This window comes from Poecilia latipinna, unplaced genomic scaffold (assembly GCF_001443285.1).
Source record: "Poecilia latipinna isolate Pla-1442-1.1 unplaced genomic scaffold, P_latipinna-1.0 Scaffold165, whole genome shotgun sequence".
Taxonomy (NCBI): domain Eukaryota; kingdom Metazoa; phylum Chordata; class Actinopteri; order Cyprinodontiformes; family Poeciliidae; genus Poecilia; species Poecilia latipinna.
Window position 1 is genome coordinate 566,966 of NW_015112781.1, and position 23,395 is coordinate 590,360.

The 23,395-nt window shown below is 40.0% G+C and overlaps 3 protein-coding genes across 8 annotated transcripts in view; 2 read left to right on the forward strand and 1 right to left on the reverse strand.

Moving 5' to 3' along the window:
* Positions 1-17,486, reverse strand: part of kmt2bb (lysine (K)-specific methyltransferase 2Bb) — a 35,622-nt gene extending 18,136 nt beyond the window's left edge. Inside the window, exons 1-19 of one of the 2 annotated variants that reach the window (XM_015029863.1) lie at positions 17,138-17,486; positions 14,572-14,650; positions 13,118-14,463; positions 10,693-13,042; positions 10,426-10,607; positions 8,390-8,512; positions 8,112-8,298; positions 7,108-7,339; positions 6,954-7,021; positions 6,578-6,835; positions 6,370-6,476; positions 5,222-5,347; positions 3,291-3,404; positions 2,978-3,124; positions 2,798-2,890; positions 2,603-2,720; positions 2,372-2,485; positions 1,057-1,241; positions 740-841 (exon numbers count right to left, since the gene is read on the reverse strand). In XM_015029863.1, the coding sequence (XP_014885349.1) occupies positions 740-841; positions 1,057-1,241; positions 2,372-2,485; positions 2,603-2,720; positions 2,798-2,890; positions 2,978-3,124; positions 3,291-3,404; positions 5,222-5,347; positions 6,370-6,476; positions 6,578-6,835; positions 6,954-7,021; positions 7,108-7,339; positions 8,112-8,298; positions 8,390-8,512; positions 10,426-10,607; positions 10,693-13,042; positions 13,118-14,463; positions 14,572-14,650; positions 17,138-17,446 (6,240 nt within the window). In that variant the 5' untranslated portion in view covers positions 17,447-17,486. Of the gene's footprint in view, positions 1-739; positions 842-1,056; positions 1,242-2,371; positions 2,486-2,602; positions 2,721-2,797; positions 2,891-2,977; positions 3,125-3,290; positions 3,405-5,221; positions 5,348-6,369; positions 6,477-6,577; positions 6,836-6,953; positions 7,022-7,107; positions 7,340-8,111; positions 8,299-8,389; positions 8,513-10,425; positions 10,608-10,692; positions 14,464-14,571; positions 14,651-17,137 lie in introns of both variants that reach the window. The other variant, XM_015029862.1, reaches the window with a different exon arrangement.
* Positions 17,487-18,691: 1,205 nt separating this feature from the next.
* On the forward strand, positions 18,692-20,465 carry psenen (presenilin enhancer, gamma-secretase subunit). Of its 5 annotated transcripts, none has more exons than XM_015029866.1 (4): positions 18,692-18,802; positions 19,147-19,228; positions 19,430-19,534; positions 20,261-20,465. In XM_015029866.1, the coding sequence occupies exons 2-4, from the start codon at positions 19,168-19,170 to the stop codon at positions 20,398-20,400; spliced, it is 306 nt and encodes a 101-aa protein (XP_014885352.1). In that variant the 5' UTR covers positions 18,692-18,802; positions 19,147-19,167; the 3' UTR covers positions 20,401-20,465. The 5 variants fall into 5 exon arrangements, with proteins under 5 accessions (XP_014885352.1, XP_014885354.1, XP_014885351.1 ...); XM_015029868.1 differs by having other exon boundaries at positions 18,695-18,802; positions 19,150-19,228; XM_015029865.1 differs by having other exon boundaries at positions 18,696-18,806.
* Positions 20,466-22,053: 1,588 nt separating this feature from the next.
* Positions 22,054-23,395, forward strand: part of hspb6 (heat shock protein, alpha-crystallin-related, b6) — a 5,227-nt gene continuing 3,885 nt past the window's right edge. Inside the window, exons 1-3 of the mRNA XM_015029873.1 lie at positions 22,054-22,199; positions 22,294-22,442; positions 22,759-22,881. Of these exons, the coding sequence (XP_014885359.1) occupies positions 22,296-22,442; positions 22,759-22,881 (270 nt within the window). The 5' untranslated portion in view covers positions 22,054-22,199; positions 22,294-22,295. The remainder of the gene's footprint in view (positions 22,200-22,293; positions 22,443-22,758; positions 22,882-23,395) is intronic.

A 23,395-nucleotide genomic window follows, 5' to 3' on the forward strand; every position in this document is an offset into this window, starting at 1 on the left:
AATCGGACCGATTATGATCGGTGACCGATCGATCGGCACACCTCTACTAAGTACTACACAACATTTTTTTTTTTAGGATCCGAAAGGGTGACCACCATCCATAAACTGAAAAGCCACTTGTGCAAAGGCAGCTGCAGGCAACGAGAAGAAAATATTTGCAAATGTTTACATGAGACATCTTTTGCATCGCAGAAAAGTCCCAGATATATTGCAAAATACTCCAAAAACTCTCTGACTTGACAGAACTCATTATGTTCAGGGTTTAAGCTCTGAGGGAAAACAGAAGTCCAAGATGTTTGGACGAGTTGTCAAGAGAAACCTTTGCAGTCCTAAGATATTGATGGCAAAATTAAACCACCAAAAAAAAAAACAACAACAAAAAAAAAAACAGTCGAATGTAAAACACTTACAAGTGGAAAATCCCACAGAGTCATGGTTGTGTAAGCACATTTTAACATACAGAACAAACGGTTATTTTTAAAGACCAAAAAAAAAAAAAAAAAACTGATGTAAAGTTTTTTTTCATCAGTTCTGCAATTCTGCAGATGATAGTCATGCCTTTTACAGGTCATGGTTACGGATACAGGTCAGAACCAGATGAATTTTGAGGAAGAGAACCTCCGCCTTCGAAAGCATCTGACCTTTATATTCTGGGTTACAGCCGTACAGTTGCCGAGAATTTCAACAGACTTAAATGTTGACATTAAAAAAGTCATAAAAAAATGACTTCTGTACTCACCAGGGTGGTGTACAGGCCTTTGTCAAACTTTTTGCCGACGGCTCTGAGGTCACAGGCCGGCTGGTTTTCAACTCCACTGTCAGGGTCAACCCACTTTTCACACTGAAACAGAAAACCGTTGCACGTATGGAACCAATACATTCACAGGTTTCAGTGGCATTTCTGTCCACCTACCAATTATAGCTCCCCTTTTCCAGAACAGAAACAGTCTAGCACAATTGAAATTTAAAGATATTTTAAGCTCAAGTTAAAAAAAAAAAAAAGCCCTTTGTTGTCACATGTTTCACTAATAAAGGAGGGGAAGTTTGGTCCACTACCTGAGAGCATGTGACAAGGTGCTGGGTGAGAGTAGAGGAGAGCAGGCAAGCCAACACCTTCTCCACGCCGGCTCTGAGCTCAATGTACAGCAGCTCCCTCCAGGCGCTGGGCTGGGTGACGCTGCACGGCCGGCAGGAATACACCACGCTTTCTGGCAGGCTGGACAGGATCTCGTACAGCTCGTCTGAAAGGGTTTACCAGTAAATCGGGGTCAACTTTAAACATCCTCTGTGTCTTGCAAAGGAATCCGTAAATTCACAACCGCTCTTAACATTCTCAACCTACTGCCATTTCAAAATAGCCTAGTCAAAGTCCAGACCAAGCTTTCTAATCCACTGCAGAATGACTTTAAAACGGATGTTCACCAAGCCCGTCACGATTGCACGACGAATTAAAATGAGCTTGATCATTTCCATTCAGATGATTGATGTATTTTGAAGGGTAAATCTGTCTACAGAGACTTCATAATCCATTTTATTTATAGCTATAGCTGAGTGTGGTTTTAATTTACATTTCATTTCTTATTTTTGGTCGTTGCGTTTTATCTTGGATATTTAAAATATCTTCCAGTTCGAGTGGGGAAAGAACACTTATTGGTTTGTGAAAGAGTGAACTTGCATTATTATATCATTATCGATGGAGGGATTGCCAGTCGACGTTACGTTGCGTCAGCAGCCACTCTACTGTGCATCTCACCGTCAGAATGCTGGCAACTATACATTATTCTAACTAAACTATTTACGATTAGGCTAATAAAACAATATGCAACTCCCAGCGAGCGCAAATCACCTCTCTTCGCCCAGCGCAACTCCAGCATGCAGCTCCACCACTTTATCTTTAGCGCAGCGTCTCTTGTTCAACCCGCTGCATTTTTAATTTCTGAAGGCTCAGTTCATCGCCTGCCTCTATGGATATAGCTACATCTTCGTTTTCCCTCCAATTTCCCTCTTCTTGCAGTTAAGTCGAGCATGCATCTGCAGCGTTTATAAATAATCCCTCTATTAATAATGTGAAAATGGTCTCAAAACAACAGTTTTATGGAGACATACGCCAAAGAAACTGATGCTTTAACTGCTGCAAACAGTAGTTCTGCAAAATACTGGCACCGTTTCAAAATTTCCTTAGCAAGGAAAATTATTTTTTTTTTACAATCAAGCACTATTATTCTCAGTCAATCATACAAAATCCCAGGAAAATACAGTAGGTTTGAAGTCATAGCTTTAAAAAAAACATGACATAGTTTGAGGCACAGTCTATGACAATGAGTATCGTTTATAAACACTAAAATATTATTTCATCCAATAAAAAAATCACCTGTTAGATCCTCACACTTGGCGTGTACCCAGTGGTTACAGGAGCCGCACTGCATCATCTGACTATCGTAGTCGTTGTCTTCGTAACACTTGAAGCAGATTGGACAGTAATTACCTGAAAGAAAACAAACAAACAAAGACACATAACCAACAACATGAATGATTATGACTGAAAGCAGCAGCTGGTTAAATAATCGATCAATGTGCTGGCAGAGTTCAACTCCCCGCTCACCCTGGTCGAAGAGGTTTGAACAGTCTGGACAGAGGCCCTTGTCATGGTTCCAGTCAGTATCCCAGGTCTTTCCTGGTGTCACGCCGCAGCTTTTGCATCGGATGCAGGTTGTACAAACCTACAGGAAAACATCATATTAGCTGGAAAGAAAAACAAAAACTAAAAGTCTTATAAACAAAGCTTTCGAAAACACACCCAGGCCTTCCTCTTCTTGTTTTGCTTGGGATAATTTGGTCCCAAACAGGAAGCATGATAACAGTTCTGGCATCGATCACACTCCAGTAAAGGCTGTGAAAACAATGTGAAGGACACACAATGGGAAAATGGTCTTATTAGAATTTCAGCAGCTAATTAAGCATTTCCATCACTCGGTACCTTGGAGAGTTTGTTCTTCCCTCCACACACGTGACAGAACTTGCAGCGCCTGCAGCACCAATTTTCCTTATTCTCCTCCGATGGGCGATCCGCGGGTTCAAGGCAAAACTGGTGGAAGGGTTCACAGCATACTTGGCAGTACAACATCTGCAAAAAAAAAAAAAAAAAAGGTACACTCCCTTCAAAGGAAAGTTCGCCAATACCGTGAGCATGTCAACGTAAAACACAGCTGACATATGTTTATCAGCGCACACAGAGGATAACAGTTTCCCCTTTGCAAATTTAAACAGAGCAGAAAGCACTGAGCAGTCACCTCATGTTGTCCTTTACTGGCACAAAGGAAGCAGACATAGGGAGGCATGACAGGTGCAGAGGTCAATATACTTAAACCACCCATATTCCAGACGTTCTCCAAGGTACAGTCCTCCTGAAGGTGAGACAATAAACAGAAACAATTACGGTTGATATAAGTACAGCACTCGCCCCTGACCAACAGGAACACATATTACGTAAGGGTTCAGTCCAGTTAAAGCATTTGTTTGCTAAATTGTTTCTATCAGACTAGAACAGAGGTGGGCAATCCTGGTCCTGGAGGGCCAGTGTCCTGCAACTCGTGGATGTCTCCCTGGTCCACCACACCTGAATCCAACAGCTGAATCCCCTCCTAAAGTGCAGTCACGTTCTCCAGAGTCCTGCTAACAACCTCATTATTTGACTCAGGTGTGTTGAAGTAGAGACACACCTAAAAGTTGCAGGAGACCGGCCCTCGAGGCCTGGAGTTGCCCACCCCTGGACTAAAATATACTTCCTATTTTGTTTTCAGGAGAAGTCCTGAAGTCGATCATTTGAAAGCAAATACTGACCCCTACTGGGTATAAACTAAATAGCATTATCTTGCTCACTGGATTTTACAGGTGAATCTCAATAAATGAAAATGCCACTAAAATGTGATGTACTAACAGTAATCTTATTTGGGAATTCAAACACATCCTACACAGATTCCTTCAGTTTTTCAGCAAATTAAAATATTACATAAGTGTAAAGAAAAGAGTAATTTTTAAAAGAATTTTTGGCTACATTATATTCAACCGTGGCTGAAGAATAGAGAGAAAGGGAAGACATGCAGAAAATGGGCTGGGGCCGGGAATCGAACCGAGGACTCTGGACTCTGTGTGTGGTCCACCTGCTCTAGGACTGAGCTGCATAATGCCCAAAATATATATATATATTTTTTAATAAAGACATTCTATGTTACAACTTTGCTATGGCCAACATAATCTTGGGGAGAACTGCTGACTTAGAAGTGGTCGAAGAGACTGTTTCTATAGCAACGGAAAGTTGATTGGGAGGAAAAAGTAAGGTAGCAAAAGGTCCATCTGCACTAGAGATAACTGGAGCCCTGCGAGGATTGTGAAGCAAAGCTCCTTCGAGAATCTGGGGTAGATTAACAAGCTATGGCCTGCTGGACATGTTGAGCCATTCCTGAAGCTGGAATGGTTCAACATGCTTTATACCAAAGCTCAAGAAGACTGGGAACAGTGGGCCAATTTTAAAAAGAAAGAAAGTTTTACATTTCATTTGGAAATCAAGGTCCCAGAGCCCCAGAGCCCGAGCAGAGAGAAAGACAATCAAAGCTGTTTGAGGTCGAGTGTGAAGCTTCCAGTCAGTGATAACTCAGGGAGCCACATTATCCGTAGGAACCGGTCCACTGCCTTTCATCAAGTCCAAAGTCAGCATGGCAGTCTACCAGGAACTTTAACAGCCGGTTCAAGCTTTCTGGAGAGGCGGCTTTCATTTTCCAGCAGGATTTAGAACCTGCTCCCACCAGCAATAACACCAACACCTGGTTAATGACCAGGCTAATGGCCAATCAGATGTCAAATTCACCTGATCAAACTTTTACAGACAATTTATATGTTGTCAAGTTGGCTGAGCGCTGCAACCAAGCATGGAGCTCATATCCTCCACAAGACATGGACGGAGTTTTATTTCTGTTCCAACGAAACTGAATTTAGGGTTTTCAATTAGCCTTCAGAATTCACAAAAATAAAAAGGTTAAAATAGATCCTTCTGCTTAATCAATTTATATACGCATTTTACGTTTTGAATCAATTAACATGTACCTGTATATTTACATTCTGTAACAGCCTGTGTGGAATAGAAGCTGCTTAGACAGCAAATATAAGAAGCTTATTCTTGGAAAAAAAAATTTATACTGTACTGCAAGAAGAAATTTGTCTCAACCTTAAAGTCCACTCTGATTTTGTGACTTGGTTTAGAAGACTCGACTTCTCGCTGTTCAAATCCGTGAGCGAGGGCAGCCAGGACACTGGGAGGAGTCTGCTCCAAGGGAGCCTGAGATGAAAGAGCCTGAGAGAGAAAGCCAACATTAACAGAGACTGGAACATGTTTTCTCTTTTCCTTTTTTTTTTTTTTTTTTAAATAAAACTTGCCTTTAATAACATTTTTTAAAATATGACTAGAGAGTTGAAGTCATTCAGAAACTTCTGCTTTGTCTGTAAAAAATTGTATTAACAAAGTGATTACAGACCTTTCAGGCTGTAATTAAGCCTTAAAGGGACAGTTTCTGAAATAGGGTTTTATCACAGAGGTCAAAAACTGTTAATACCAAATGTGCAGTTGATTATTATTGGGCGACTGTATTTAGTGTAAATTCAGAATTTTGGACACAAAGGTCAAAACCAAAGTAGTTTTTTTTTTTTTTTTTTTTTTACCATTTTGAAGATTAAAACCATAGTTACATTTGTTTGGGGGTTGTACAAAAACAGACAGGAAGTAGACATAGGAGGTGATGTGCCACCAAACATCTACTGAGAAAGGACAGTGTAAAGATGCAGTAACCAGTCAAATAAGATCAATTCACTTATTTACTTAAACCTCTATGGTGTTTAGCTCGTTAAGTTGCTTTCACTTTCATATCAGGCATTTACTCTGACAGAAATGTTCTGTTCTCAGTACGTTTCACACAGGAAGATCATTGGTGGCACACAACCTTTTACCTCAATTTCCTGTGTAAATGATCGTCACAGGGTTTCCGCAGGTTTCACCAACTCAAATTTAAGACTTTTATGTGGTGGAAACGTACAAAAGAAATGCATATTATATTATATATTCATGTGTAACCAGTGTGCATGTTTGCTAAAATACGACATTTGCTTACTTTAACGCACTTTACTGAGTTGTTGGCTGTTGCACGCCCCGAGTCTGGACTGTACTTGACCAAAATGACTCATCTGGTTAAACATCTCACATTAGCAGTTAGATTCAGCCTCCAAAACCAAATGTTCTAGTCTTAACCTGGATGAAGCCTCCAAAAGAGCCGCCTACTGTAGCCCAGAGACGATCTGAGAGTTTGGATTCTTATTGCTCACCTTCTCAGGCTTCCGTCGAACCTGTGGTACCCGATGTGAACTGGATTTACGGTGTCTGACTTCATCATCCGAAAAGTCTTCAAAGAATCCATCCAGGGAGACAAAGTCTTTATAACAGAAGAAAATTTGTGAGAAATTAGAAGAAACTACAATATAGAGCAACTGTTGCTGTTATTACAAGTTGGTGGTTTGCTGAATCTCAGGCTACCTTGGTTGAAGCGCGTTCCTGCTCCTCTCCTCCTTGCTGGTGAGGCAGAGCTAGATAAAGCTTTGTCGTCGAGATCAGAGTCATAATCCACCAGGTCAAAATAGACTCGAGGCTTCACCACACGCTTTGGCTGCTTCCTTACTGACGGACTGTGGCCGTCTGTGTTGGGACCAGATGGCGAGTCCCCGCCGCCCTCGTTCCCTTCGTCATTGCTTGAATACCCACCGCTGAGAGATGACCGCCTCCGCTTAGACGAACCTTACCCAAGCAGAAAAGCAAAGTTAACAAGCATTGCAACGGACAGTGCATGGTAAAAAAGAAAGGAAAAAAAAAATACAAAACATCTTTTGGTTTGCAAAATAAAGCGGCAAAATACTTTTAGGAGCCACTCTGCCGCTCAGTCTCCGTGCTTTCCTCTCTTCAATCTGATCACACCTCTTATACCTAGGGGTAAAAAGCAAGAAAAAGAAAACAATTATTTCTGAAGACTGCAGCATAAACCAACAGCCACACATTTATGCTAAACTTACACACAACACTGTCGCTTGGTGTTGGGGCCGCCAAACTTAGGCTTGTCGAGGCAGTTGATGCATTTCCCACAGTCGTCTTCGTGGTTGCAGCCTTTGCAAACGCCGCACCTTCGAGAGCGGTACCCGAATGGCCCGAGCCCCTTCTTCTTTGCGAAACTGGACGGCTTTTTCGACTTTATTGCCTTTGGATCCGACAGGCTTGGGCTGTCCGACTCTGATGGAGACCCAATATCTGCGACAAGAGAAACAAATCAAGAGGTCATAACCTTTCACAAGCGAAAAAGATATTTATTGCCTTTTGCTATGCTAAACCTATTTGCTTAGAGACCCAAAGGAAACACTTGGGGGAGGGCGGAAGATATGTTACCAAGTTTAAAAATACCTGTTAGATATATATATATATTTTTTTTCTAAAATAGAAAATTATTGCATTGTCATTATCTGAATGTTTTATATTTGTCAAAATGGAAAGTGTGCAATGTCTGTACCCTAATGACAAAAAGAAAATAAAATGATATAAATCAAAAGTTTTTCCGCCCTTGTACCATCAGGGTCTATTATATGCAGATACTGCATAAAAACATACAGGAATACCAAACAAAATTGGTCTTTTTGTTACATTTGTATGTACGAATAATGCTAAGCTTCATGTAATCGTTGATCATTGTTATTAAGAGCCACTGTGCATGTCAAAGAGCCTTCTGGGAACTAATAATTTAGCTCTTTAAAGTGTGTGTTTCTTCGCAGTTCATATAAAAAAAAAAACATACTTGATTTTATTAAACAAAATAATGGTGGTCATTTAACAAAAGGACATGCACTACTTTGCTAAAGTTAGTAATCACTCTTATTATTTCAGTCACTTTAAACCCAGTCATACAATCTAAGCTGTTCAAAATAACTGAAAAGGAGAAAAATTAACCTCTAAATTTACAACACTACATTCACAGGAATCAAGACAGGATCCTATGAAACAAAATGCTGACGATCATAATCATGACAACCTTTAGTGATAGCAGACGGGGAGATGCCAGATCTTTCATGTAGAGGCAAGGCACTCAGTCGGGGAATGTCGTCAGCGACCATGGCTCGGGGTTGGCCCAGTACCACGGAGGCGGCGCGGCACACGTGCTTGATCCGCGGACCCCCTGCTCGGCGAAACTCCTGGCATAATGGGGAGATGAGCTGCGGCTGAGGAGAAAACAACAGGGTGGGTGGAACCAGACACTTTTAAGACGGATCGATGCTTGTCCCCATCAGGCGTATTGATCCGAGGACTCACTTGTCCTTGAACTTGCTCGGTCTTAAGAGGAACCTCGGGACGAGGAACTTGCGCCCTCTGCTTCCTCCTCTGTCTTTTAAAAGCGATTTCTTGAGATCTGGAGCCAGCAGGACCAGATAACAGCTGCGAGAGAAATAAAGAAACAAGACATCGGCTCAAACAAGACATCTGCTTCTGGTAATCAGGAATACAGGATTCGTCTTCAACAGGTGGGAATACATGAAATTAAGTAGTTGTACTTTCAAATAATCGTACTGTGGGGTCTAGGATCTATCATTGAACAAAACTGGAATGAACTGGATCAGTCTGAAATAAACAGATCTGAATCCTACAAGGGCAAATTCAAATTTAGAATTTTAATGCGAAAGATGTAACTCGGTGCTTCTCAATTCCAGTCCTCAGGCGGACCTGCTCCGCGCGTTTCAGACGTCTATTCCAGAACAGCTTATTCAAATGATAGCATGACCTCTTCTGCAGCCATCAAGAACTGCAGAAGGCTGTTAATCACCCACAAAATTCAATCCAGGTGTGTGGCAGAAGGGAAACACCTAAAACATGCAAGGCAGGGAGGGGGCCTGAGGACCGGAATTGAGAAATTGTAACTCAAGGTTTTGGTTCTGATATTTTTTGACAATTGCTAAGCATTTTGTTTAGATAATGGCCAATAATTTATATTTTAAAACACAAATGTTATGGTGTAGCCAGCAGAAGAATTGTGAAGACTGACGACTTGACAGCTGTCCAGCAGACAGTCACTGGCATCCTCCACCAGGAGGCCTCAAAGTGTTATTGCTAAAGATGCTGGTTGTACACAGAGCTGCAGTCAAGCATACTGATGGACATTTAAGTGAAAACATGTTTTATAAAGGGGCACACATACAACAGAGATAAGTGCAACACTAAAATCGGTATGAAGATGGGCTACAATTATCTCAATAATAATTTGCAAACTCATGTCACCTGCTGGGGTTAGTCCACCATTTCCTCAAGTCCAAAGGTCTAAGAGGAAATTGAAGAGCACTCAATGCTTCGCTCTGCTGACAAACTATATAGAGTTGCTGGGTTTTATTTTCCAGCAGGGCTGAGCGCTTATCCACACAGTCAACGGCACCGACATATGATTTAATAACCTTGATATCACTAAACTGAATTGACTCAATCTCTAAAGAGAATCTGTAGTATTTTCAAGAGGCACTAGACCCAGCAGCTTTCAAAGCAACCTGGGCTTCCATTACACCTCAACAGAGCTGCAGGACAATCACATCCATCCTATGCCGCACTGATGCAGTGATTCATGCAAAACGAGGCCCTGTCAAACATCGAGTATATATTGAACAGTACATGGACTTACTTATGTAGGCTGACTTGCCTAATTAAAATTCCTTCTTTATCTCCTGACATTCTAATTTTCTGAGATGTTAAAAATAGTTTCTTTTTATCTTCTGTAAGCCGTAATCATCAGAATTTTCACACATTTCTTATTACAAAACCCATTCCATACTATTCCAAGTTTCAAGATTTCTTGGGAGCAACAAGAGCATTTAACACCAAAATTAAAAACAACTAGTAGAGAGCAACCTCAATTTAAGCTTGTCTAAACACAAAACGTGTGGTCCAATGGTTCTCTTTGAAATCAAGGTGATACTTTGTAAGTGGAAGAACACACAGCAGATCAATGAGACAAAACCACAGTGCTCATTAAGCGTGCTTAGACTTGTCCAATAGGGGAAAAAAAGGAAAATTTTGTATGGAAAAAATAATGTTTGATTTTTCCTTACATGGAAAATGATAAAAGCAAATTTTATACATTTCTAGATTGAATAGCACAGTGAATTTTGAACTTCCACTCATAAAAACTAATTAGCAGAAATAAACAATTGAAATATATCAGCGTAGTGAATCTATACGAGTTTCAATTATTAAGCTCAATTACTGAAATAAATTAACTTTTTGACTGTATTGTAATTTTTGCTTAAATGCACAAATATAAACCATCTCTTTATGCTAAAAATTTTATTTGTGATTTTTAACCTTACCCCAGAAGACTTGAGTTGTTTCTGCTGGTCGATTTTAATAAGTTGAACCTTTGCTTTCCTGAGGAGATTCAACATTTTTTTATTTGCACTAGTGAGGCGTGCCCTTTGTGGCGCTCCCTTCTCTATGTGCCCAGGAGGAACGCCTTCGACTGCGCCCGACTTCTGTACCGACGACGGCGCTTCTGTGAAAACAAAACCATAAGTGCTCTGTTAAACGCTTTTATTTTAAATATTTATCAGAATTGTGTCTAATTATGATCGTCTTACTTGAGTCCCGCAGGGCAGTGTCTTTCACTGCCAACGCTCCCTCTGTGCATGGCTTCAATGCAACAGAATTAGGAGACCGAAGACTGACTGAAACCTTTCTCACCACTCCTGGACTATCCAGGTCTTCGATCTTGATCTTGGACTTTTCCTTGTCTGCGCCTGTGTCCCGCTGTCTCAGACTGATGCTCATGACCTCGTCGTCGAGTCCCTCGGCTAAATCAACCGGAGGCAGAGCGGGTTTACTCACAGGCTCGAGCTCTTGTGTGAGTTTGCCTTTTGGAAGTCCCAAAATGGGCTTCTTCAGCCTCTGATAAATCTTCAGGTGAGCCGCCTGCTTGATAAATTTGGGTGGACTCTTCTTTTTCAGAACGTCCAAGAGGTCCGACGATGGTTCTGGGAGCTTATCCACTGGGGGAGATAAAAACAGATCCTCACATTTGCTCTCTGGGGCTTTATCCAGTGTATATAACTCCTCGCAGGAATCTTCAGGGAGATTCCACTTGAAACTCGAGTTCTTCATGGAAGGCTTCTTCTTTTCATTTTTCTCACTCTTACAGTCAAAAAACAGGCTATCGGCCAAGTCGATGCTGTCCTCCAGGTCCTGAGCTGAAAACAGATCAACATCCAGCTGAGCTTCACTCAAAATATCCTCGTCATCAATTGGAAAGATGGGAGACAACGGCCTTTCTGCCCCATCGTCTCGCCTCTTCCCCGGACGGATGTTCAGGCCCAGCTGCAAACCCTTCTTCGGAGAGTGCCTTCGAGGCAACACGGACATCCCGACATCATCCATGAACCTCTGTGGGGTCTTGATCACTCGAGAGGATCTTGCACTTACAACAGGCATAATGAAGTGCTTGATGTTTTTTACAAACTTTGACTTGCAAGGCTGAACACTGACAACATCCGGCTGTCCCGAGTCCACTGGAGTGTCTGCTTCTTCTTGCTTCAAGTTATCTTTCTCCATTCCCATTTCAATCAGGTGGGAAATGATTTTAGACTGGGATTTGGACTTCTTAGCTCCAACAAAAGGCAGGCTTGTGTGCTTCTTTTTGTACTTTTTCTGTACTCCGATGAGTGTAGACCCTTGGGATGGGACGGGAGCCGCCAGCAGCAGAGAAGGGTCATCGTCAGCGTCAAAAGTACTTTCACCTTCAGGGGATTTAAGCGGGGCAAACTTTCCATCTCTGCCTCTGTGCCTGTGCTTTTGGCGTTGGCCAATTAAGGATTTGCGTTTCTTTTTTAGTTTTCTGGAAGATTTCTTGGATGATATTAGTTCACCTGTTTGATCTGAGGTGGCCACTGGCTGCTGACTGTCCAGAATCTTCTCAGTGTCCAACAACTGCTGACTGTCCCCCAACATCTGACTGTCCCCCAACATCTGACTTTCCTCCAATTGCTGATCTTCCCCCATTTGCTGACTGTCCTCCAATTGTTGACCTTTCCCCAATTGTTGACCTTTCCCCAATTGTTGACCTTCCCCCAATTGTTGAGCTTCCCCCAACTGCTGGCCTTCTCCCAATTGCCGACATTCTCCCAATTGCTGACCTTCTCCCAATTGCTGACTGTCTATAGACTGCATGTCTGGTTCCTCTTTTAACGTTGGTTGTATCTCCTTTTCCTTTTCTTCTACAAGAACAGGCTCCTGTTTGGTCTCAGATTCTGGTTCTGCTCTCTCCTCCACTACCTTGCTCACCTCTTCAGCTACAGGCTCAACATTTTCCATTTGAATAGGCTCCATGTTAATAAAGTCAACCGTGTCAGGGACTGAGTCTGCTGTAGTGTCAGGCAAAACAACAGCCTTCTCAGCCTTCTGCTTTTTAACAGACTTCTTCTTCTTTGCTTGTTTATTATTTCTAAGTTTTCTGAGTTTGGAAGGCACAGGCAATGGTTTGGCCTCTTCAATCTGTGGTTCCAGTTTGTTTTCCAATGACTGTGGACAGACTTCATCTGCTGTTTGTGAGGGAGTGTCGGCGGCTTTTGGACTTTCCTTTTCAAGACCTTCAGAGGAGTTTAAACTGGTCACCTGTGGTGGATCTTCGACTAAATTAGGACATGAGTTTATGGGAAGAATTTGAGGAGCGGACTCCTCAGTAGAAACCTGAGAGGGAACTTCAGCTTCCACTTGCGGCTTTTCTTCTTCTTGGGGACTTTTCCTTAGCCTTCGTTTCCGAGTGGTCGCAGGTTTTTTGCTGACAGATTTCTTCTGTGGTGACTCGAGGCTTGACATCCTTCTTCTTAGCCTTCTAGAAGGAGTGGTCTCTGTGTCCTGTAGAGATGACTTATCCTCTTGCACCTCTGGTGGATCTTTCAGGTTTTCCTCTTTGTTTTCAGGCACCGGGCTAACCTGCTGAATCAGAAAAGACGGCTTTGAGCTTTTATGTTTGCCAGGAGATGAAACCTTTTTAATCTGAAGAGGTGGTACCTTCCCGCAATCTGCTTTAGTGATTTCTTGCGTGGGAGTTTCAGGCGCAGGATCTGCTTCAGGCTGCACTTGTAAACTTGACGTTTCCGAATCAGGGATGCTTTGGGGATCCTTTTCAACATTTTGCATGCTTTCCAGTGGGGCTGCACATTCCTGTTTTGATTTTCTACCTCGTCCCTTTGTGATCTTCTTTACACCGGTGTCACTAGGTGGGGTCTCATCCACTTGGCTCACAGTCTCTGTTTGTACCTTGACGGTATCTTCTGCCCGTGGGGTTTGACTTCCAATTTTGACTAAGGCTAAAGTCCAAATATATTTTCTCCGTTTTTTCTTTCGAGATGAAGTTTTCCCGCTGGCCTGTGCATCATATTTAGGATTTCTGGTCTTTATTAACTTTATGCTTGGGACCCTCATTTCTTCAGTTTTAACAGGCAAACTTTCACTGGCATGTGTAGGTAGGTTTTCAGATTCTGTGGCTAATGAGCCTTGGTTTTCTGGCACTGTAATATCTTTATTTAGCCTTCTGCTTTGCCTTCGACCTTCTCTCCTCACCACTGGTTTGGCCTCAGCCTTTTGTGAAACTTCTGACTTGAGCTGGTCCAGAACAGTAGCGGGTTTAGTCAGACTTTCTGTTTCAGGTACACTGTCTGTTAAGTTATTAGAGAGTTCGTTAGCAACTCTTGTGCTTCTACGAGTCACTTTTTTAACCTCAGAACCCTGCAGTGGGGCTACTTGCTTTTTCTTTAAGTCTTTTGAGTTCAGTTTCTGCTCTATAGATCCGCTGTCCTTAACCTTGGTCAGTTCCTTCTCTTTTGATTTTTGGTCATCAACCACAACTTTGGCAGTAGTCTGACTTACAGGCTCTGCTACCTTAACGGCAGATCTCCCACGCCTCCTCGTAGGTATGGTCGGCACTCCTTTGTCCCCAGTGTTGAGTTCATCGTCATAAGATTCGGTTTTTAACTTGATGTGAGCGCTTAAAATCTGATCACCCTGAATGTCCTTAACATCGGGCTGGTCCTGCACATCTTTCAGTTTCAACTTTTTATCTGCCTTTTTCTGGGGCTCCTTTATAGTTTTCACTTTCTTTTTGGCCACCAACTTTATTGTAATCCTCGGTGCTGCTCCTGAAGCTCTGCTCTTGGCTGACCCTTGGTCCATAGTGTTTTTTCCTTTTGGAGTTTTCTTCGAATCCTTCGCTGGTTTTGTCTCAAGAGATATGTCGTGTATTTCCTCCAGAGCTTTCACATCTTTCACAGGATCAGGTGGGACAGCCTCATCAACTGCTGGCACTTTTTGTGGTGGCTTCTCACTTTTTCTCCTAGATTTTGTGCTGACAGCATCGACTGCAAAAAAGTAAATAAATAAATAAAATGATATTTCTTGTAGAAAAACAATTGATCTCACATCTACTTAATTTCTTCTGTACAGTTTTAAATTTCAAAACGGTTCACCTTTGGAAGAATTTTTTTGCGACATCACAGATTCTGCAGCATTTCTTTTGTCAGCTTCAAATCCTTTGAAGTCATCACCCTTTATAAAAAATAAAATAAAAAATGATTAATTGCACATATACACTTAACAATGAGGCACGGGCAACAATTAAACAAACACCAAATTGTTTTAAACTACAATTATGATCATTAAAACCAACATTTTCAGTACCACTGGTGTTATTTTCCTTAAGGAATGCTCACATTTTGTCTGCGCATTCACACAAAGGGAGGGCAGATTAATGTGAAATATAATGTAGATTTAATCAATACACCAAACCAGTTTCAACTTTTTATCTGCTTTTTTCTGGGGCTCCTTTGTGGATGGGAACCTTAGTGTGTCAGTTCTAGGTCAAACTAAGACAATCAAAAATGGAGGTAAAAAAAAAAGTGCAAATAATCCCCAAAATTGTCCAGATTCAAATACTGAAACATTTTTTATGTTTACATTTTGATTATATTTTGTTTTCTTTGCAGCTAAACTACAAATTCACTCAAATTTTAAATTTATTGGTGCCCTTAATAAACTCACCTGATATATATACCTTTAGCAGGTCAGATGCTAAAACTCATAGAAAGCAACGTGGATATTTTCAGTCGTTAAAAACGTAAAGATTACACATTTTTCTGATATTACGCAGTCCTAGTATCCACAACAAAAATAAGCACAAAATTGTTCAGGTCAAGCAGTCTGAGTAGTGTCTCCTTGATAAACCCATTATAACAGATTCTGAGGGAGTCAAACCTCTCCGTGCAGTCAGTTAGACTAAAATATTTTTGATGTTTTGCACCCGCAGAACTATGTTCTCGCATGTGTGGCACACAGCGTTGTTAGTATTGTAAACAGTACACGCAGATGTAATCTACGAAACATGCGATGCAAGGGAGAAAAAAGGTGATAAAAAAAAGATTTCGATTCAGCACAGCTGCGCACATTTATGTCCATAACCGTTACAGTTACAGAAGTAGGATCTGTTTCTCTGTGAATGCAGCAGCATAACTATTGTAAGGTTATTACAGTTAAATATTTATTTTTATTTCAAGGCAATAAGGTTGGTATTACATACTTATTAATGTGTTTTAAGAAAAAATACAGAACTATGATTGAGAAAAAATAACCTTTAGGACAGGGGTGCCCAAAGTCGGTTCTCGGCATCCTGCATGTTTTAGTTCTCTCCCTGATTTAACGCACCTGCATCAAATGATGGCTCCTTAGAAGGCCTAAGAGGAACATTGACAAGCTGAAAAGGTTGTTACTACCACCAGAGAGAGAACTAAAACGTGCAGGATGCCCGCCCTCAAGGGCCGACTTTGGACACCCCTGCTTTAGGAGTTTGAATGGTGAAACATAAGCATGGCAGACAGTCAGGCTGGAACAGTGCTTTATTGTATGCAGCTGTGATTTTCTATCACTGGATAATCTTTTCTTTGCATTAAGTAAAGATACATGTACATTAAAAAAATTACTTTAAAAAGCAGTTCGTACCATGAATAATACCACATAATCAGTGACCACCAGGGAAATAATTCGAATTAATGTAATAGTCAAGGTCTACATCGTTTTTACAATCCAATGCAACCTCAGAACTCTGCGTTAAGTAAAACCCATGCTTTAGTTAATGATGGTCACGCCTTCACTGATGCTATAAAATCTACAACGAAACGTTAGTCTGTAATCAACAACTCCCTCCAAACATTTGCAATGTTCTTTATACCTGCAGTTAGGTCTTGAATAAGATCTAATAAATAAGGATCACTCACTGTTAGTTGCGTTTCAGCCCTAAAATGTGTGTGACCAACATGTGTGGCAGTGACTTTGGCACACTTCTGTAGATTCATTTAAACATGCCCTGTTTGCTAACCTTGGCTAACAGCTAGCTAACCCAAAACGATTTACTCCCTTGTGACAGTTAAGGAGCTTTATAGCCACAATATAAAATGTTATGTAACTGTTTATATGCACTTTATACCTTGCCAAACACAAGACGTATCTTATTTAAGCAGACTTTAGAAAAGCATACAGCAAACATAGTTAGCGGCTACTCTCTGCAGAGTACGAAGGCGCTAGCCTTCCTGCTCTTTGTGTTGGCTATTAGCAGGCTAGCAGATATTATGGCCCTGTAACGAAAGGGCCATACGTAGGATAACTGCGGCGCATGTTTACAAGTGCCCACTCTGCATTTAAAAAATATTAAGGTTATCAATCTTTTACCTTTATTTTTTATTCTTGGAGATCAACTCAGAGCCCCATGCTAATGTGACTTTAAAAAGATCTGCTGTCAGAGTTAAAGTGACATTTTATGTTTGGAGTGTTCAAATGGAAAGCTCAACTAGGCTAACACTAGTGATACCGTTTAGCTTGAAGCTAAAGTTAACCCTAGCCTGCCATTGGGATGTTGACATTTCTCCATGGCACTAACCAGTCATACAGCGGTGGAAAGCACTCATTCTTGCGCATAGACCGATCACACTAAATGCGTCAATTTTGAATATATAACCCACTTCCTTAATGAGTACGGCACCTTACCTCTTCACTTCCACTAGAGCTATATCCAGCCTGGCCGAGGATCTTGTGGCTTGCCTCTATCCCGAGTAGACGCAAGTGCGACTGGTCTTCGTTTAACGAAAGAGCCAGGTTTGCGGGCCTTGGCCCTCCGTTAGTCACATCATCAGCTTCTGAGCTTGATCGCCCGAGTTGCCATCGCTTCTCAGAGCGCAAACGACTGCGCGAAGACCAAGGCCGACCGGGGAAACGACCTCTGGCCGTAGCAGTTCCACCTTGGCCTCCTACGGCAGCCGCGGTTGCTGATCCGCATCCCGCTGCCGCCGCCATCATTGCTTCAACAACAACACACACCGACGGCTAGCAGTTCGAGGGGGAGACAAGAGGGAAGGCGCGAGATGGGAGGGGGGAGCCGCAATGGTACAAGGGAAACTGAGTTTTTCTTTTTTCTTTTTTTTTCACTTAGAGCATCGATGGCATTTACAATATCCATCTAAATTGAACAACTTTGTTAGCTCCAATGGAAATTAAAAATACCGATACATTAAAATCAAATACTGAAGCATTAAACATTTAATTTTTTTATGGTTCAGATGTAACCTACTTTTTCAGTGGTGATAAACGATTTTAAAAGCTTGCGAAATTAGTAAAATAAAACTAAAATGATGAAATAATGATACAGTAATGAGAAAATACCCAATAAAGCTGTTTTTAACACAAAGTGTGTTCTGTAAGATTAAAACATAACAACATAGCTTCATTGTTGTCCTACCATCGCAGTACAGTAGATGGCCGTATACTGCATGTTTCGTACCACAAAAATACAGGAATATTGAAGAGGTGGATTTCTGTAAATTAGGATACCATAAAAAGTACATTTATTTATTTTATTACATTTATAATGCAAAACTAATATTTTGTATGGATTTTCTATACACAGAGTGATACTCTTTTGGCCTCATAAATACTTATGGGAAAACCTGAACCGACAGTTGTAACAAAAATATTGACATTTTCCTCACTGTTTACTTTTTATGTTTGATTTACTTCACTTTTTGATTACTATCACAAAAGTTAAGCTCTTGTATTGTTCAATGAAAAAAACTGCATTTGATTCTAAGACAAGAAATTGTTAAATTGTGTGTAAGCTATATAAAAGGAAGACATTATATAAGTTAAATGAAAGAGTAATTCATAAATGAAATGTCTGGTAAATGCCATCTTTTATTGGTGTAAACTTTTGTCCTCCTTCCAAGAATACTCATGAGTCTCAGACCCTCAGTATCTAGTATTCGGGGGAAATATGTGACATACCAGGTTGGAAAATAAATGCCATAAAATGAAAATTATGTGGAGATTGTATGAAATGGTATATTCAATGTAAAGCATTTTTGAAAGATAACATATGTTTTTTTCTTTACATTTAATTTAAAGAACCTAGTCTACAAAAGTTTATGTTTTTCTCCCCTCAGGGGTATTTGACATTTTCTCATTATATTTATAAATTTGGGAACAAACCATTGTATATGTGGCTCTTTCGTCTGTACACTAGGTGGTAGTATTAATTCTAATACTGACTTGTGACTACTCGAAACAGAAGAAAGGTGATAAGGAAAACGACGAAGAAGAGGGGGTTAAGGAAGTGTTTATTTACTCGGTTCTCATTTTCAAGAGTTATCCTTGACGACTGTAAGTATGCCATGACGTTATTGTGAAAATATTGTTTATGTATGTCTAACATGATTTAAAAGACGTTGCCAAAACTAGATTGCGGCCATTTTTTCGAGGGTGGCGTAACTGTTAGCAAAATGCTAACGTTGCCTGAGGCTATTTCAAGTCACCTGACAGTGGTTTAGTACATTTCTAAACAAGGTCTTTGATAAAGCATTTTTTGTTTGCTGATTCAGTGGTTAGTCATCTTTTAAACGTACCTAATATCGCCATGTTCCGTTTTCTCACGTTTTATTTCTGTTAAATATACCAAAGTGGAGCTAACTCTAAACATTTCCCTGGAACTTTGTTTCTTCCTTCAGCAGGGCAACTGTGCGTTTACCATGAACCTGGAACGACTTCCCAACGAAGAGAAACTCACCCTTTGTAGAAAATATTACTTGGGTAAGAAATATTTGAAAGACATCCAAGCAGCTTTACTTGTCAATATATAGCAGCTGTAACTGCTATAGTCTCCGTTATGGAGCCCAAACATGGAAACGGGAAGTGTGGATTACATATTAAGTCCATGAGTAATGTATTGGTGTCATAGCATGATTTGGTTTTCTACACCTTTAAATACTTGTGTTTTCTTTGTGTTTTCAGGTGGTTTTGCTCTTCTTCCTTTCCTGTGGCTTGTAAACGTTGTCTGGTTTTTTAAGGAAGCCTTTATGAAGCCGCCCTTCACTGAACAGACCCTAATTAAAACATGTAAGTTTCATGTACATTTTGGTGCGGAGTACGTAAAATGAACTAGAATTTAGTTAAATGCGTAAAAGCATATTGGTAGGTATTTTAGCACAATTTTACAATGGGTTATTTCTCAAAACCAAAAACTAGCCTAAAAGAATATTGAAACAACTTTTGAGCTTAATAAAAAATGTTCAACACTCAACATTTGATGCCAGATCTATACCTCTAAGCAGTGCAAACAGCCTCAGTGTTCTGTTAGTTACAGTAAATCATAATATCACCATTAAAAGCAGTAACGCAATATTCTATGGAACAAAAATATGTTCAGTATTTTTATTTTTTTTCAAATGAACATTACTTTTGGTCCGAATATCAGGATAAATGTTATGGTTTTCAACTTGTGACTTTGCATAGACTAATAGCGCGTGAGCGTACAAAGAAAATCATTAGATTTTTATTTCGTAAGTAATAACCCTAAATAATTGTAAGGCTTGGTTTATTTAAATGAATTACTACCAGACTCGCTGGTAGAAGCATGCATACTTTTTACTGATGATAGTCCACTGATGATAGCTTCTTGACTTTTTTGTTGTTGTTTTTTTAATCATGCATGGACTGGTGGTCAGAGTAATCGATCTGAAAAGCTCTCTTTCCGTTTTTCTGTCTCAATGTCAAAAAGTGCCCTGTGTAAATAATATATAATACAAGTTTTAAGTTAAAATACTTTCTCATTTTCTTCTCCAGATGTGAAGCGATCAGCACTGGGTTTGTTGTTTTGGGTCACAGTACTGACGACATGGATCACAATTTACCAACACTTCAGAGCACAGTGGGGGGAAGTGGGAGATTACCTTTCGTTCACAATTCCACTGGGCACGCCTTGAGATGTTTGACCCCCGACCATCCTGGACCAAAGAGTTTTCTCTTTAATAAAGCAAAAACAATTCAGTCTTTGTGACATTTATTACCTATAAAATGTTGCTACTGTAGAACTCATAAATCTCTGTATGTTTTTAGTTTAGAGCCTTTTGTTTTCTTTTTAGTACAAGCTAACAATGTGTTGTCAGTGGATGTGCATTAAGATTTGTTTAGGTGAGACAAATGATTTGATTCCACTGCTTTGTTTTTTTCTTTTTCTAAAATATTGCTAAAATGACCTTGTGCATTCAAGGTGATTTTTACTTTCTGACCAATAAATGCCCTTAATCTATAATGTCTTTTAAATTGTGTGTAAATTTTAAGGTGGGTTTGTCACTCTCTTCTACAAAAGCCACAACTTTACATGAATGAAAAAGGGATTGTGGGACATAGTTACTCCAAAGTCATAACTATGAGGGGAAAAAATAGTAAATTTGACTTTGAGAATGAGTTTCAATGTCATTTTGATTTTTACTGTCAGTCATTCGTGAGATGCAGTGTCAAAATGTCAACTTTGAATCATAATTGATTCAAAGTTGAATCAATTATGTATCAAAAATTCAAAAAGTTGAATCAAAAATGTATCGATGATTTTCAGTTATTAGATCTAAAGTCATCAATTCAAGTTTTAATGCTGCAAGAGATACAAAGTTGCATCATACCTGTGACTTTGAAAATCTAAATTAAGGTATATCTCTAAAACGGCCTTTTTAGAGAAGGTAGGCGTCTTACCTACCTTTATGATACAATTCTTTCTGCATCTATGAGCCTATGTTTTATTATTTTCCTTATTGCTATATGCCTCTCAGAGTCCAGACAACCAGTGGCGCCTGTTATGAAACTCAATAACTTAATCCCTCCAAATGTCCCCTCTTGGCCATCATCCTGTATGAGTCATAGCATAATCAGGGCCACTTTTAGTCACAGTCAAAGCTTAGGTGCCAGGTTTAGCATGGCTAACAGGGAGAACATGTGCACATAACTGCTACATGTGTGAAGAACAGTGAGGATCAACATATGATGTGCCACCAAATGAAACCGGCTTGTGGAAGCATTTTATTTTACTTATTTATCTAAGACATTTAAATGACCATACATCTTCACTATACACACTTAGCAGCTTTTAGGATGTTCCTGGAGATGCATTTTGTTTAGTAATTCTAAAGAAAATACAACTTTTAGGATGTTCCTTGAGATGCGTTTTATTTAGTATTTTTCAAGACCCTTGATCAACTTAATACTGCCCATCCTCTTATATAACAGGTGATTGATGATGTGTCAGGTACAGAACGCGTGCTTCTACATGTGTCTAGGACCCACTCATCTTTTGAACTTATTTTTAGAAGGATCCTACCCAACAACCAACTTATCCCACAGTTGTTCTGATGTCTACACACTGGTGGTAACAAGTTGATGTTCATGTCATCGACCCAATAAAGGAGGGCTATAACAAACACTTTAATTGACAATAAGCCAACAGCAGCTGTGTCATTCCCAAAACATATACTCATCTGTGAGTGGACTGGACCCCCAAGGGTACACGGTCTGGAATGTGACATAGACAAGGTGGCTCAGTATGAATGCACAAGTCATTATGCAACTGCAGTATAAAAGAGCCTGTGACAGTCACGTTCAGCACGGTCAGAGAAGGAAAACTGGAATCGGACAGATCGTTCCTCCTACTCAGGATAAGTGGGAACGTAACAGTAGGGACTGGCATTTCTCTTCTTGCTCACTTGTTTGATCAGAGAATACATAAGCGAAGGTAAGCTGCTCTTCACTGAGCATTTATTGCGCTCCATGTAACTCTTTTGATTGTTCTATTTAATGTTTTTTTTTTTTTTTTTTTTTCTTTTTAGGTATGGATTTTATTGTGCCTCCCTCTTTGACAACTGGTGGTATTCCATGGGAGAAGGTTTTACCTCCTCGGCTGAACGGGTCTCATGGCTATTATAACTGGTCGCCATCATTACTGGTTCCAGAGACTGAGAGTGTCAGCTCTGCAGAGGTAGGTCATTTCTTTAACCTAGAGTTAAAAAGAGCCAAATGTTCAGTAACACTTCAGACAAGCATAAAATGTTACCAAAACAATGTACTGCCAATCTTTAAATCAAATCTTAGTTTGAATTAAACACATCTTATATTTCTCTTCATTAAGCACAGAAGACTGAATCAGTTAAATTCCCTCAAAGAAATATTTATTTTTGTTTACATCATGCATGGTCAAATACATCAAATTCACATGGAATTATATTTTTGTGTATTCGCAATAATCATTACCCTTTTCCAAAAACATCATACATTATTTCAACTTGTGTTGACAGGTCCACTGTGATGAGATTGGATTTACAGTTCAAGTAGATGTGAAGCATTTCAACCCTGAGGACCTGCTGGTCAAAGTTGTGGGGGACTTTGTAGAAGTGCAAGGACAACACAAAGAGCAGAAGGTCTGTTTACCAAGAGGAACAAATGTTCTTTTTTTAAATCTAATTTTGACTGTATGGGTTAAAGGACATTCACTGGTGCACCTAATAAGAAAACATGACAAGTAACATGGCTTGCACACATTCTTCACGAGATCCGTCTTTAAATAACACGCATGAAAGACGGAAGAAATGAGGTAAGGAATGAATGACAATGCAGGAAAGAAAAAAGTAGAAAGGAAATATAGAAGGATGAAGGAACAAAGGAATACTAAAAAAGAAAGTAAAGTTGAAAGGAAGAACAGGAGAAGATAAAGAAGGAAAACACAGTGAACAAAGAGGAAGGATAGAGGAAAATGGTAAAATTGAAGGACAGAAGGATGCTAGGAGTAAAGGTAGTCAAGACAACCTTTTTACAGATGGGATGTAACATAATGTCTGTAAAAAAAAAAAAAAAAAAAAAAAAAAATTCCCCCCCTTTTTCCCCCCCAATTTCTTTTACCAACCCAAAAAAAAAAAAAAGTTAAAAATCTTTTTT

Excerpts from the sequence above, each read along its gene's own strand:
- psenen (XM_015029866.1), top strand. The coding sequence starts at position 19,168 with ATGAACCTGGAACGACTTCCCAACGAAGAGAAACTCACCCTTTGTAGA. Across the intron at positions 19,229-19,429 it reads TTGTAGAAAATATTACTTGG|GTGGTTTTGCTCTTCTTCCT; the intron begins GTAAGAAATATT and ends TTGTGTTTTCAG. Across the intron at positions 19,535-20,260 it reads ACAGACCCTAATTAAAACAT|ATGTGAAGCGATCAGCACTG; the intron begins GTAAGTTTCATG and ends TTTCTTCTCCAG.